The sequence below is a fragment of the Molossus molossus genome, unplaced genomic scaffold (genome assembly GCF_014108415.1).
Source record: "Molossus molossus isolate mMolMol1 unplaced genomic scaffold, mMolMol1.p scaffold_m16_p_12, whole genome shotgun sequence".
Lineage (NCBI taxonomy): Eukaryota > Metazoa > Chordata > Mammalia > Chiroptera > Molossidae > Molossus > Molossus molossus.
This window is the reverse complement of record NW_023425347.1, coordinates 44553592-44570154: the sequence shown is the minus strand read 5'-3', so window position 1 is coordinate 44570154 and position 16563 is coordinate 44553592. Positions and strand designations below refer to the sequence as shown.

General features: G+C 37.0%; 1 protein-coding gene across 5 annotated transcripts in view; it reads right to left on the bottom strand.

Moving 5' to 3' along the window:
- Window positions 1–16563, bottom strand: part of USP33 (ubiquitin specific peptidase 33) — a 57477-nt gene that overhangs the window by 34924 nt on the left and 5990 nt on the right. For 3 of the 5 annotated variants that reach the window (XM_036255973.1, XM_036255974.1, XM_036255977.1), the window contains exons 2-5: window positions 5513–5644; window positions 5274–5327; window positions 4319–4381; window positions 2994–3146 (exon numbers count right to left, since the gene is read on the bottom strand). In XM_036255973.1, coding sequence (XP_036111866.1) covers window positions 2994–3146; window positions 4319–4381; window positions 5274–5327; window positions 5513–5644 — 402 coding nt within the window. Of the gene's footprint in view, window positions 1–2993; window positions 3147–4318; window positions 4382–5273; window positions 5328–5512; window positions 5645–6623; window positions 6754–7310; window positions 7468–16563 lie in introns of those variants that run through there. The other 2 variants (XM_036255976.1, XM_036255975.1) reach the window with 2 other exon arrangements.

Below are 16563 nucleotides of genomic sequence, written 5' to 3'. Positions count from 1 at the left end.
AGCCATTAGACTGTGAATCTAGAGATGCAAGAAATAGACCTTGTCTAAAATCTAGTCACCTTAAGTTATATGTGTGAGGCAAGCAAATTTATTATCATAGATGTCTACTATCAGAATGTAATACAAATACACAACAGAAAAATCTAAGAGAGCTGGTGTCAAGAACAAGTATAGAAATACATAACACTTTTGAGGAAAAACTCACTAATGTGTTAATTAAAACATACAGAGCAAATGATGACTAGAGTAAGTTAGAAGCCAACTATTTTAATTTTTTCATTTCCCTTTTTCTATTTTCTTATAACTAGAAAACTCTCAAAATTAAGTGGGCAATCTTCCCAAGCTTATACATATTTTGTAACCAAAGACTGATGGTAAGCTTTAATATATTCTGATTTTCAATAAATTGTAAATGTTCACAGTAATGCAAATGGGGGTGGAGATGGGAAGTAAACGAGGAAAAGGGAACTGAATTATATTTGTTACTCCCCATCAAAGAAGGCTTCTAGAATCAGACTTGCTAGAAAAAAGATTTAAAAAAAAAACACACTAGTTTAAATAGTGTTTAAGGTTTTAAAACATATCAGGTACCTTCCCATTTTCAGTGAGATGGACTTCAATCTCACCCTAACCTGTCATTCTATAAAAAAACAAAGGCCAGGACTTCCGGTCAAGATGGCGGCGTAGGTAAACGCGGTATCACGTCCTCCCACAACCACATCAAAGTTACAATTAAACTACAGAACAACCATCATTCAAAACCGCCTGAAATCATCCTGAATGGAAGTCCTACAACTACAGAATTAAAGCAGCAGCCACATCCAGACTGGTAGGAGGGGAAGAGGTGCGAGGGCCGGAGGCCAGACGGGCTGGTCCCACACCCACGTGTGGCGGATAAAAATCAGAATACTTGGGCTGGGAAGGTCCTTCCTGAGGACTGAGGGGTCCCCATCCCACACCAGATGCCCCACTCAGGGTTCCAGTGCCAGGGAGAGAAGTCCCCATAACTTCTGGCTGGAAAAACCAGCAGGAACTGAGGCTCAGGGAAGCTGACACGGCTGGAGCCCCAGGCAGCTCCTTAAAGGGCCCGCACACTGACTTCTCGGACTCTCTCCCTCTAAGCTTGGAGGGGAGGCAGCTCCAGGGGTGCCAGAGACACACAGGGAAGAACTGAGCTGTTTGGTATTGGAGCAAGGGCTGGACAGGGGGCTTTATCCGGGACAAACGTGCTGTCAGAGGCCTTTGTTCCTTTGGAGAGCCCTTCCCTAGGGCGGCAGACACCTGCCATATCTGGGACTTCAGCAACCTGGCTCACACCGGTAGCCCAGCTCTGGTGACTCCCTGAGGCCCCGCCCCACCCCACCTAACTTTCAGGCCCACCCAAGCTGTTGCCAGTTGCTTAACCATAGGATTGGCCTGTCTTGGATCCTGCTTCAGATTTTTCCTAAATTCTTTCAAACGAGCAGCATCTGGTCTCAGCTAGCCCCATACCGCTCGTTGAGTAATACACAGAAACACACAGGGAGGTAGCCAAAATGAGGAGACAAAGAAACAGGTCACAAATGAAAGAACAGAACAAAACCCCAAGAAAAGAACTAAGCGACATGGAGATAAGCAACCTAACAGATGCTGAGTTCAAAATACTGCTTATAAGGATACTCAATGAACTCAGTGAGAACCTCAGTGAACTTAGTGAGGGCCTCAAGAGCATTAAAAAGGACCAGTCAGAATTGAAGGAGGCATTAACTGAAATAAAGAATAATTTACACAGCTTCAATAATAGAATATGTAAATCCAAGAAGCAAACCATCAATTTGGAATATAAGGAAGCAAAAAACGCCCAATCAAAACAGCAAAAAGAAAAAAGAATCCAAAAAAATGAGGATAGTGTAAGGAGCCTCTGGGACAACTTCAAGCGTGCCAACATTCGCATCTTGGGGGTGCCAGAAGGAGAAGAGCGAGAACAAGAAATCAAAAACCTGTTTGAAACAATAATGGCAGAAAACTTTCCTAACTTGGTGAAGGAAACAGACATACACGTCCAGGAAGCACAGAGAGCCCCAAACAAGATGAACCCCAAGGGGCCCACACCAAGACACATCATCATCAAAATGCAAAAGGTTCAAGACAAAGAGAGAATCTTAAAAGGAGCAAGAGAAAGGCAGCTAGTTACCTACAGGGAGTTCCCATAAGGCTGTCAGCTGATTTCTCAAAAGAAACTTTGCAGGCCAGAAGGGAGTGGCAAGAAATATTCAGAGTGATGAAAAGCAAGAACCTACAACCAAGATTACTCTATCCTGCAAAGCTGTCATTTAGAATCAATGGACATATAAAGAGTTTCCCAGACAAGAAAAAGTTAAAGGAGTTCATCACCACCAAACCGTTATTATATGAAATGTTGAAGGGTCTTTTTGAAGAAAAAGATACAATATATGAACAAACAAAATGGCAATGAACACATATCTATCGACAATGGAATCTACAAACAAAATGAACAGGTAGATCAGAAACATTCTCATAGATACAGAGAACATTTTGTTGGTTGCCAGATGGGAGGGGGTCGGGAGAATGGGTGAAAAAGGTGAAGGGATTAAGAAGTACAAATTCATTGCTAGACTGACAAACCTCAAAGGGAAAGGGGTTGGGGGTGAGAAGAAATAAACCAAAGAACTTATATGCATAACCAATGGACACAGACAATAGTGTGGGAAAAGGCGGGAGCGGGGCAGGAGTGGGGAGGAGGGAGTCAATGGGGGAAAATGTGGAACATCTGTAATACATTCTACATTCAACAATAAAGATTAAAAAAAAAAAACTTAAAAAAACAAAACAAAGGCCAGCCTCAGTGTTTGAACTGAGAAAAAGAGGCACATTATGAACATTTTTTACAGTACAAGTTTGGTGGGGTTCTTTTAAATTTCAACAACATAACAAATTCTGAAATTATTACCTGAAATATTTGATATTTTAATTAAATAAATTCAGATAATTACCTGGACACTATTTTCTTGTGTTTGGTGAAGCGGTCTTACATGAGGCAATGAAGGCTGAGTTCCTAATTTCCTGTCCAAAAACACTTCTTTGCTGCAAGCATAACACCATACTCGAAGAGTGGTAAGGTTCACAGTTAAATAATGCTTTGTTTCCTGTATAATTTCACAGGGACAAAGAGAGGAAACAGAATTAGGTATAGTTGAAAACATTTCAAAAGAGCATAGAAGATAAACTACTGGCCTTTGATGAGTAACAATATATTCAAAAGAGAAGAGTTAAACTCGAACACCAAAATCATTCTTTCAATAAACTGATAAAGTATAGTGAATAGTAACAATATCTACATCTATTCTAGAAGTTATTCTATTGTAATTTTTCACAACTATTCATTATGAAAATAAAACACAACAGTATAAGACTCTGCTTTGCAATTAGCAAATAAGCATACTACAAGAAAATACCTGACAATAACAGTAACTATTCTAGGATATAAGAATGGCAAAAGAATAAACATGGCATGAGTTAAAGCACAAAACAGCTCAAGTAATAGCGAATATGTTATCTTAGGTATGTAAAACTCTTGCCTTTCTCAACTGAATTGCTGTAAGAGAATTATGTCCTCTGGAAAATGAACCGAGTAACTAGTTTCTCATTTCTCCCAAGAATGGTACACAGCACTACCATTCTAGATGCGTAAAAAAATTTAAGTAAATTAAATACAATGATGCCTCTGAGGGTCTTAGGGTGTTAAGGCTTAATTAGCTCATTTGAGGAACCCTGGTTAAGAACAGTGGATGCTGTAGAGAGATAAAGGTGAAAAAAGACTGTTCGTTCTCAAGAATCACAGTTTAGAATGGAAGCTCTACCTAACTCCATAAAAGAGGCACACCAGAATTATGCAAGAGCACCAAAAAACTAGGGTGAAGGAGAATGGGAACTCCAATTTCAGAATGTGCAAGAAAAGGTAATGAGTTAAAATTTGAAGTTAGCCAGCAATGTCATAAGCCAAGGCATTCACTCCTACTTCCATCATATCCTCGTAATATTCCAGCTATCACCTCCATATATCAGGAGGTATAACATCAGGAGAAATAATTCTTAAATCATTACTATTAATTACAATCTCATTCTAATACTGATCTTTTTAGCAATTCCCCTCTTTATACTCCCTTTTAAAGAGTATAAACTAAGCTTTAATTCCTCTTACATAAAAAAGGGCAAAATTTCAAATTATAATTTCAATAAATAATGTTGAATTTGCTTTCCTCTCCTTCAGGCTTTCTTAAAAAAAAATGCTCTGCATGAAAATTTTCTATATACATACCTGAGAATGTATGGTGCTGTGATCTACTTGTGATTCACCACAGCCAACATACGAACATCTACTCTGCAATTATACAGAAAGGGAAATAAAATATTTTACAACAAATTTCACATTACAATAACAGCATTATAATTACATTTATAATTAAATTCTTATCGCATTTTAAACTTAATGATTAACTGACTTTCCATAGTTATTTTAACTAAAAGATACTAGGCACAAAAGAATAAACCCAGAATATTTATAAGCTAAAAGTTATGTCACCTCTAATAAAAAACGTGTAGCCCTGGCTGGTTTGGCTCAGCGGTTAGAGCTTTGGCCTGTGGTCCAGAGAGACCCGAGTTTGGTTCCCACTAAGAGCATGTACCTTGGTTGCAGTTTGTCCCCGGCCCTGGTTGGGTTGTGCGGGAGGCAGTCACTCGATGTGTCCCTTTCATGCTTATGTCTCTCTCTCTCTCCCTCCCACTCTATCTGAACAAAAAATAGAAACATGTCCTCGGGTGAGGATTAAAAAAAGTGTAAAATATTTTAGTGATTTACTAAAAGTCTCTCTCCCTTCTTCCCTCCCTTTAAAATCAGTAAAATCAGCCCTAGATAGTGTGGCACAGTTGGGTGAGCATCCTTCCATCCAAAAGGTTGCTGGTTGTATTCCTGGTCAGGGCACATGCCAGGTTATTGGCTCAATCCCCAGTAGGGGGTGTGCAGGAGGCAACTTATGGATGTTTCACTCTCACATTGATGTTTCTGTCCTAAAAAAAAAATCAGTAAAAACATATCTTTAGGTCAGGGGAAACTCGATTAAAAATATGTTCATTTATAAAATATTTTAAGTGTCAAAAAACCTTCTAGTTAGCCTTATTCAGATACAAATTTTTATAATATCAAATATTTGGAAAAAAACACATATAAGAAGAAAAAAATAAAAAATAAAAAAAGATAAGAAACACATATATACCTCCAGGCATGCCCAAAGATTTGGTCCTCTGACTTTACAATCCTGACAAGTACTCTATGAAACAAAAACCACATAGAAAACATTATCATTATCTTGACACAGCCAAACACATACAATTTACTAGTATTATCATATATAAAAAATGTGGACTTCTGAACATAGAGTATGATAGTAATTTATAAAAAACATATATTCAGGAGAAAAACAATTTTTTAAGGAAGAAAACCCTATTTTCTTACATGAGATTTTTGTATTAACTCTTCTTTTGTTATTTCACCAACCGAGTCCAAATGTGAACAATGATTTCGAAAACCTGACATTTTGTTACAGATTTTTTCCTGTTTCTCAAGGTTTTCCAAATGAGGTAATACCTATGAAAGAAATGACCAAAAGTTAATTTGAAAATGCTAATGTTAAAAGACAAAATAAGAAACACACGCAAGAGTATATTTTCAAATATACTTAAATCGTTTTCATAATTGAACTTAATGTAAACACTGAGAATGTCTCTACTATTTTATTAATACTGACACTCGTGATACCATGTAAGTTTATTTCTTCATCACTTTTACTGCTTTTCCCCCTTTCTCCATTTTTCTTTTTAGAGATAGATGAAAGGGGAAAATTCAAGTTATTCCATTTAAGTATTTTTATCCTTTAAAAAAAGATGAACACTTAGGCTGAAATTGAAAAGAAAGAAAATTCAAATGGGATAATATAAATGAAATTGTCTGGTATCTTAGTAATATAGCAGGATAGTCATTTTATATCAAGGTTTTTCAACCTTGTACCACTGATACTTTGGACCAGATAATTCTTTGTTGTGCAGTGCTGTCCTGTGCATTGTAAGATGTTTAGCAACATTCCTGCTAGAACACCCTTACCACCACTCTGAGCTTTAACAACGAATATCACTACACAGTATGAAATTGTCCTCTAGGAGGCAAAATCATCCCAAGTTGAGAACCACATTATTATATGATTCTTTCAACAATCGTGAGGTAGGTACCATTATCTTCATTTGCATCTAAGACTGAAGGGGCAAATTTGACAGAGTTCACGTTGTTAACACCTGGCAGAACTAGGATTTAAATGCACTCATATATATTATGGGTAAGAGCAAGGACTCTTAGGTCAAATAAACCCAAGGATACCAGTAAGAGCAGAACGGCATACCTAACTTATGGAGTTACTGTAAGGATTTAATGAAGTAGTACATGTAATATGAGTGTCTGAGTGTGCATGTGTGTGTGTTTGTACACAATATTGCACAAACATATATACATATATTCACTCTGAAGCATCATTTCTTTATACAGTGTTTTTTTAATGACCAGTAAGGTCTGATACCTCCCTCTCCATGAAATCACCAGTTTAAGACTATGGTAGTTTCCCAAATCAATTATAATTTTCCCAATACTCTTCAGAAGTTTCCTCCATTCCATTAGAGTAAACAGAAGATCAAGTGTTTTGTAATAGCAATCCACTTAATTTCCTCCAATAACCTAATGAGGTAAAGAATGATCAGAATACTATGATATCACTAAATTTTATCTATCTCCACTACAATCTTATACATTATAGAGCTAACTGGATATACAGAGTCATTTCCAAGGAAAAGACTCAGATCTAACTCAGTATTTCTCCATCTTCTTCGGGTTATAAATTCTTAATAGGGCTTTTCATGTCCTTAATTCATCTTTGGGGTTTGAGAACACTGGGAAAAAATTTAGAAACTTACAAGGAAAAAATTAAGATTTATTAATGTACGGAGATATTAACATATTAGTAAAAACATTAAACAAATTAGTAAAAACGTTCAATAAAATCAAATCAATGAGTCCAATATTACATTGTTACCTACAAAATACAACAGAAATCACTCTAGGGTTAATAGAGAATACATCATTATTACTAAACATTAAATAATATTAAATAAGCTATGATCTGAACATTCAGAGCATGAAGTTAAAACAACTGTTAAGATTTTCTATTTCTTAGTATTTGGGGAAGGGGTTGGCAACCTTTCCCACCCACCTCTCACTTCCTTTTGTGGTTAGGTATCTCTTCCCTCTTAGACAATTACTTCTACTGCCGGCCATGATGGAGTAACAGGGAGCAGATTTACTCTCTCGCCTTAAATAACTAAAAGGCCAGACAAGATACATCAAACAATGGTTTTCAGACACAGCACAACAGGAAGTGCAGGACACTGATCCCCTTAAAAGATAAAAAACAAGTCGACTGTCTCAGCTTATTGCCTGGAGAAAATGTCTAGGACACAGTACAGATAGAGAACAGTTGAAAATCCAGGGAGACCAAGGTAGCTAAAAATCACAAAGCAGAGTAACAGAGAGGAAAGAACTAAATGGAGTAAACTCACAGGATTTAGAGAGAGAGAACAATTGTCTTCAGCATGCTCAAGTGATTAAACTAAGCATTCCCAGCAGGTGTGGTTTAGTGGACTGAGTGTTAGCCCATGGACTGAGAGGTCCCAGTTCCATTCCTGGTCAGGGCATATGCCTGGGTTTCGGGCTTGATCCCCAGAAGGGGACATGCAGGAGGCATCCAATTGATGTTTCTCTCTCACACTGATGTTTCTATCTCTCTCTCCCTTCCTCTCTCTCTAAAAAAAATCAATAAAAACATATGTAAAATAAATAAATAAACAAACTACCCTAAGCAGGAAAGAACTACTGGAAAGGAGTAGGCAGAACAATTCTCAAAGCCAATACAAGTTTGTGTTTCCATCAGCCAGAGTTGAAAGACTCTATAATATACAGGGAATAAAATAAGAGTACTCAGAAGGCTCTGCCTTTAAAAAGCTCAAAAGCTAGTATTATAGGGTCAAACTGTTCCTAAGAAATGTAACTGTTTCCCAGAACAATGCTGAAGGATATTTAAGGGTATGAAAAAACCTAGCACCTAACAAGGTAAAATGACAATGTCTGACATCCAATAAAAAAATTTAAGACACACAAAGAAGGAAAATCTGACCCGCAGTGAGGAGAGAAAAAAAGAAACCCAGAAAAGCCCAGCTGGTGTGGCTCAGTGGTTGAGTGTTCACCCATGAACCAAGAGGTTGCTGGTTCAATTCCCAGTCAGGGTACATGCCCAGGTTGCGGGCCCAATCCCCAGTGGAGGGCATGCAGGAGGCGGCTAATCAATGTTCTTTCTCATTGATGTTTCCATCTCTCTCTCCCTTCTCCCTTCCTCTCTCTCTAAAATCAATAAAGAAAAAAATTAAAAAAAAAAGAAACCCAGAAGTAACAGATGATGGAATAAAGGACGCATGCTAAGGAAAGACATGGAAGGAAAATAAAAAAGACCTAAATCAAGTTACTAAATGTTTAAAATGAAATAGTGTCTGAGGTGAAAATTACAGTGGATGAGATTAACAGTAGATTAGACAATGCAAAACAATAATGAACTTGAAGAAAAAGCAAAAGAAACTATTCAAATTGAAACACAAAAACTGAGAGAATTAAGTAAGAGCATTACTCAGCTGGGTGGAAAAGTCCAAATTTGATGAAAATTAAAAATGTACAATTTTGATGCAACACAAAGTTAAAGCATAAGACATGAAAAAACTATACCATGGCAACATCAAAAACAAGTTGCTTAAAACCAGTAATAAAAACTACATCTTCAAAGCAGTCAAGAGAGACCGATAATGTTTACTAGAAACAATGCAATGGGAAGACAGTGGAGCAACATTTTTACAGTACTGAAAAAAGACATGTCAACTTAGAATTCCATACCTAGGAAACACCTTTCAAAAATAAAGACTTCTTTAGACATACAAAAACTGAAAGAATTTAACACCAGCATACCTGCACTATATAAGCCTTGTATGTATGCTTCAGTATTTTTCCATTCTTTTTTTAAATTTTTTTTTCTTTATTGATTTTAGAGAGAGAGGAAGGGAGAGGGGGAGAGAGACAGAAACATCGATGACAGAGAACATCGAATGGTCCCTCACTTGGGATCTAGCCCACAACCCGGGCATGTGCCCCGACCGGGAATTGAACCTGCGACCTCTTGGTGCATGCTCAACCACTTAGCCACACAGGCCGGGCTATTTTTCCATTCTTATAAAATCATACACAAAATACAGAGATATATATGGCATTTTTTTTGTCAATAGTACTTTGACATCTATCCCCCTAATGTTAACTTTTTCATGAATACACATATGTCACGATGCATATATTGTATAAATTATTCAATTAACTTTTCTCTCAATAAACATTCACTTTGTTTCCTTAACCTGCCATTAAAAACATTTCTATAGCACTGGCCAGTTTGGCTCAGCGGTTAGAGCGTCGGCCTGCGGTACAGAGAGACCCGGGTTCGGTTCCCGCTAAGGGCACGTACTTCGGTTGCAGTTTGTCCCCGGCCCTGGTTGGTCGTGCGGGTGGCAGCCACTTGATGTGTCCCTTCACGTCGATGTTTCTCTCTCTCCCTCCCACTCTATCTGTACAAAAAATGGAAAAATATCCTCGGGTGAGGATAAAAAATAAAAAAAAAAAAAAAAAAAACATTTCTATAAGTACAACTTTATATGGACCAGTTTATAAAAATAGATTTTGCAAAATTATGTTCCAAAAATGTTAGACAACTTACCTTTCCATTAATAATATAAGGCAATACCATATTCTGCACAGCACCACCATTTTCTCTACTAGCAATAGGTATCACTGTTTGTTTTTTTTCCCTTTTTAAAGAATTTTATTGAGCCCAGCCAGTATGGCTCAGGGATTGAGCATCGACCCATGCACCAAGAGGTTGCCGGTTCGATTCCGAGCCAGGGCACATGCCCAGGTGTGGGCCCAATCCCCAGTGGGGGACATACAGGAGGCAGCCAGTTGATATTCTCTCTCACCGATGTTTCTATCTCTTCCTCTCCCTTCCTCTCTCTCTAAATTCAATAAAGAAAAAAAAAGTTTTGTAAAAAAAGAATTTTTATTGACTTTTAGAGAAAGGGAGAAAGAGAAACATCTATCAACTGCCTTCTGCACATCCCCCACCAGGGACTGAGCCCACAACCCAGGCATGTACCCTGACCGGAAATTGAACTGGCAACCCCTGGGTGCATGGGTACACCAACTGAGCAACACTGGTCAGGGTTGCTCCTGTCATTTGATGGGTATATCGCTATATTTGACTAGTATTTTAATTTGCATTACTTCACAATCAGTGCATTTGAGTGTCTTTTCATAAATTTTACAGCCTCCTAGATTTGCTCTTTTATTAACTGCTTCCTTAAATCTCTTGTCCTTTTTTTTTTTTTTTTTTAAATCCTCACCCGAGGACATTTTTCCATTTTTTTGTTCAGATAGAGTGGGAGGGAGAGAGAGGAAGAGAGAGAGAGAGAAACATCGATGTGAAAGGGACACATTGAGTGGCTGCCACCCGCACGACCAACCAGGGCCTAGGACAAACTGCAACTGAGGTTCGTGCCCTTAGCGGGAACTGAACCCAGGTCTCTCTGGACCACAGGCTAATGCTCTAACCGCTGAGCCAAACTGGCCAGGGCTCTCTTGTCCTTTTTAATATTAGGTCATAGCCTCTTCTCATAAAATTAATCTTGCCTTCTATACTAAAAATATTTTTCAAAGTTACTATTTGTTTTTAAGTGTTTATTTAATTTTGCTAAAATACAGATAATATAAATTTATCATCTTAACTTTTTTGTTAATCCTAACCCAAGGATATTTTTCCATTGATTTTCAGAGAGAGTGGAAGGGACAGAGGGAGAGGGAAGAGGCGGAGAGAGAAAGAAAAACATCGATGTGAGAGAAGCACATCAATTGGTTGCCTCCCAAATGAACCCAACCAGCCAGTGACAGAATCTGCAACCCAGGTACATGCTCTTGACAGGAATCAAACAGGAGACCCCTTCGGTCCTTAAGCCAATGCTCTAACCACTGAACCAAACCAGCCAGGGCTCATCTTAACCATTTTTAAGTGTATGGCCCAGTAGTATTAAGTACATTCGCAAGGTTGTGCAACCGATCTCCAGAACTCTTTTCACCTTGTAAAACTAAAGTTCTACAGCCATTAAACTGCAACTCTTCTACCACCCCCTAGCAACCACCATTCTCCTTTCTGTCTCCATGAATTTTACTAGTCTGGGTACCTCTTAAGTGAAATTACACAGTAAGTCATTTTGTGACTGGCTTATTTTACTTAGCATAATTTCCTCAGGGTACATCCATTGTAGCTTGTTAGAATTTCCTTCCTTTTCCAGGTTGAACAACATTCAATTGTATGTATATATCACGTTTTGTTTATCCATAGCAGGACACTTGCATTGTGTTTAACCTTTCCTTTTGCTTACTGTGAACGTGGCTATACAAATAATTTCTCAGGTCCTTCCTTTCAGTTCTTTTGGGTATATACTCAGAAGTGAAATTGCTGGATCACATGGTAATTACATTTTTAATTTTTTGTGGAATCGCCATACTATACATGTACATATATACTCATACGGCTGCACCATTTCACATTCCCACTTCAGTGCACAAGGATTCCAATTTTTTCACTTCCTCATCAACACTTATTGTTGTGTTATTTTCTGGTTCCCTGAAAGGAGCCATCCTAATGGTGTAAGGTGGTATCTCACTGTGGTTTTGATTTTCTTTTCCCAAATGATCAGAAATACTGAACATCATGTGTTAGCCATTTATTTATATACCTTCTTTAAAGAAATGTCTATTCAAGTCCTTTCTCTGTCATTTAATGGGATTGTTTACATTTTTGTTGTTGAGTTGAAGGAGTCCTTTATATATTCTGTATATTTATCTCTGTATCATATATGATTTGCAAATATTTTCTCCCAATCCGTAGGTTGACTTTCATTCTATTGTGTCCTTTCATGCAGATAAGTTGTTAATTTAATGTAGTCCAATTAATTTCTTTACTTTTGTTGCCTGTGCTTTTGGTGTTATATCCAAGAAATCACTACCAAATCCAATGTCACAAAAGTTTCCCCCCTATGTTTTCTTCTAAGAGTTTTAGTTCTTATATTTAGGTCTTTGATTCATTTGAGTCAATTTTATATGTGGTATAAGGTAAGGGTCTAACTTTATATTATTGCATTTGAATATACAGTTTGCCCAATACTCTTTGTTGAAAAGATTATCCTGCCGGTCACCCCCCTTCCCCCTTGCAATCGTCTTGGCACTCCAGTCAAAAATCATTTGACCAGCCCTCAGCGGTTAGAGCGTCGACCTGCGGTCCGAAGAGACCCGGGTTCAGTTTCTGCTAAGAGCACGTACCTCGGTTGCAGTTTGTCCCCGGCCCTAGTTGGTCGTGCGGGTGGCAGCCACTCGATGTGTCCCTTTCACGTCGATGTTTCTCTCTCTCTCTGTTCCTCTCTCCCTCCCACTCTACCTGAACAAAAAATGGAAAAATGTCCTCGGGTGAGGATAAAAAAAAAAAAAATCATTTGACCATATACAGGTTGGGGCAAAAGTAGGTTTACAGTTGTTTCTATGGAAAATAATACAGCCTTGGCCGGTATGGCTCAGCAGTTAGAGCAGCAGCCCATGGACCAAAGAGTCTCGGGTTTGATTCCAGTCAAGGGCATGTACCTTGGTTGCAGTTTGGTCCCTGGCCCTGGTCGGGGTCATGCTGGAGGCAACCAATCGATGTGTCTCTCTCACATCAACATTTCTCTCTCTCTTTCCCTCCAACTCTATCTGAATATCAATGGAAAAATATTCTCGGGTGAGGATTTTTTTTTAAATAAATAAATAAATAAATAAATAAATAAATAAAAATAATGGTAAAAAAAGAAAAATACAATAATGAATAAGTAATAATACAAGAGTAAACTCTGTGTTTCACATACTAACAACTGTAAACCTACCTTTGCCCCAACCTATGCAAGGATTGTTTCTAGGCTCTATACACTGCTATTCCATTAGTCTGTATGTCTGTTTTAGCGCCAATATATTATTAACTTTCTTATGGTATACTTTATTATTAAAGGTTTTAATTTTTATAAAATCAATCACATCTTTTATATTATAATGGCTTCTGAGTTTCTAATCTTTTACATAGCTAAAGCTATAGCATAACCTTAAGTCTCTCTTTTTTTTTTTTTACAATGAGTCAGCTTTTTTTGTGTTTTCTTTTTTAATTTTTTTTCCCCTTTGTTCATTTCATAGAAAGAGGATGGGGGAGAGAGAGAGATAGAAACATTGATGAAAGAGAACATCAACTGGTGCCTCCTGCATGCCCCCCACTGGGGATCTGGCCCATAACTTGGGCATGTGTCCTGACCACGTTGAACCCATGACCTCTTGGTGCGTGGGTTGACGCTCAACCACTGAGCCACACGGGCAGGACACTTTAAATATTTTTTACAAGGTTTTAATCCATCCAGTTTATTAAGACAGAAAACCAATCTTATTTTCTTCCAGATGGGATGACAATTTTATTTGTTCCATTTATTACATAATCTACCCATTTCCCAATAACTGCAATACTATTTTTACGCCTTATTAAGTTTGCACATAATATTTTCTGGATGTCCCATTTTGCTCTATTAATCTGTCTATGCCAACACCATATTAATCTGATTACAGAGGCCATACAGAATATTTTGATAACTGTAAGATCTTTCACTATTCCTTTTCACAGTTCCCTTGGCTATTCTCTGAGTACATGGAAAGCATGATAGTTTTATCTGACTTTCCAATATTAATAATAATTTAATCGTACTGTTTTAATGCATTTACTGAAACTTTAAAAGCAATCTTCAATATAAACGTGATCATAAGCATCCATGTTTGGGTCTTTATTTTAATGTTTTTGCCATTTAGGACATCTGCTATAATTTCCTTTTATTCTTAATTTACTTAGTTTTTTAAAATTAGAAATGACCTTGATAAAGTTTACCAAATGTCATCTCAGCATCTATTGATGGCTTACTATATTCCTTATTTCATTTATTGATATAGTGTATTATATTAACAGACTTTATACTAACGATCCTTGCATTAGTGTAATATTGGATCAAATGCACTATTAGTCTGATGCTTCATATCTATATTCTATTGCCTAATACTATATTTAGAAATTTTATATTTCAATACATAAGTGAGTTTAACCTTTTTAAGTATCATTTTTATCGGGGATAAAAATGTGTGCTTGACAGATGCACTGAGTAGCTTTATATATATGACACCATAAAACAGAATTTTAAAAATTTATTTATTATAGTATGTTCTTTATAAATTAAATGAAACAGCTGTGAAACCATCTGCTCAACTGCCTCTTTCAAGAACAGATCTTCAATAATCTCTTTGATCCTTTAATGAGAATTAGTTCAAGTTTTTCACTTATTGGTCAATTTCACTAATTTACATTTTGCTATAAAATCATCTATTTCCTCTCAATTTTCAACTTTTGCATCATAGCACTGCATGTAATAATCTCAAGAAGATGTGCAAAAAATTCTATTAATCACTCATATCTGGGTATCTATGGTGTTTACTTTCTTTCCTAGTCTTGTATATTTTTACGCCAATATTTTCTTTTTCCTTCTCCAAGAGGTCTAGCTAATTCATTGGTCTTTGCCAAGAACCAACTTTGGGATTTATCCTTTTCAGTATTTTTGTTTTGTTTCCAATTTCATTAATTACAGTTTTATCTTTAACCTCCATGTCCTACTTGGTTTTGGCTTTATTTTTCTTAATTCCTAAACATGAGTTCTGGATTCTTATATTTTTATTTATTTAAAATAAAAGTATTTAAACTAAACATTTTCCTTTAAATATCAATGTTAGCCAATGAAATAGAAATGTTCTCCATCTCACTGTTTTCTAGATAGTCTATAATCTCATTTTCGATCTTAAAATGTTTTAAATCTATCATTAGAAGAATGAGTATATAAATGGGAATATTTGTCACTGAATATTACACAATAGTGTAACTGCATAAACTTGGATAATTTATCAACATGGACAGATCTAAAGGATATAATATTGAACGGAGAAAAAAGGAAGTTGCCGAATGATACATACTGTATGATACCAGTGAGATAAAAATTAAAAACACACATAATAGCACATTGTACCTGGATGTATGTACATCCACTATAAAAGCATAAAAATACAGACTTGCAGGTTATATAGAATGTTGCCTCAGAGCAAAGAAATGGGAACTAGGAAAGATTAAAATAAATTTGCTTTGTTTGGCTATTAATTTTCTGGTATTGAAACAATAAGAATTAATGCATGTAAATAAAAGCTAGCAATTTGTACCATGGCTACTTAGTATTCCCTACAATTAAATGAAACACTATCAAAATAGAAGGCACTTACTATTCTCAAAGGGCAAAAACTAGAGAACTTGGTACATGTGTTCCAATTATTTGGACATAATGACCAAAATAAGAGAGATCTTTTTTATGTGACTTTAAAGAGTTAGAAATAGCAAATCCAATCAATTATGAAGATTTTCAATAATTAAGAGCTATACAAAAATGGAAGGTTAAACCTTGGGAAGGGGGATGTTCCTCATCACTTTTACACACAGAGTTTGGATGACCAACTGTCAGAGGTAGTGTTTCAAAGGACAGAATTTTGCACTAAAAAGTCAATTCTAAGATTCTGATTACAGAAAAACGGATTTATCTATCAGTAGTTTCAATCACTACTGTTCCATCACTATAACTAATCTAGCTCATCCAAGAGTACCATTTTAAATATTAGGCTTTAGAATTTTTTTTATTATCACCCAGGGACATTTTTGCACTTATCTTCAGATACAGCAGGAGGGAGAAAGGGAGGAAAAGAGAGAGAGAGAAACATCGAAGTGAGAGACACACACCGACTGGTTGCCATCCACAGACCCCAACCAGGCCGGGGACAAACTGCAACCGAGGTAAGTGCCCTTAGCGGGAACCAAACCCAGGTCTCTCTGGTCCGTGGGCTGATTCTCTAACTGCTGAGGCAAACTAGCTAGGGCTAGAATTATTTTAATTGCAGCCCAGTGGTGTGGCTCAGTGGTTGAGCATGGACCCATGCACCAAGAGGTTGCCGGTTCGATTCCTGGTCAGGGCACATGCCCAGGTTGTGGGCCAAATCCCCAGTGGGGGGCATATTGATGTTTCTATCTCTCCCTCATCCTTCCTCTCTCTCTAAAAATAATAAAGAAAAAAAAAATTTTTTTTATCCTCACCTGAGGACATTTTTGCATTTATCTTCAGATAGAGCAGGAGGGAGAGAGGAAGGAAGAGAGAGAGAAACATCGACATGAGACACATCCAGTGGTT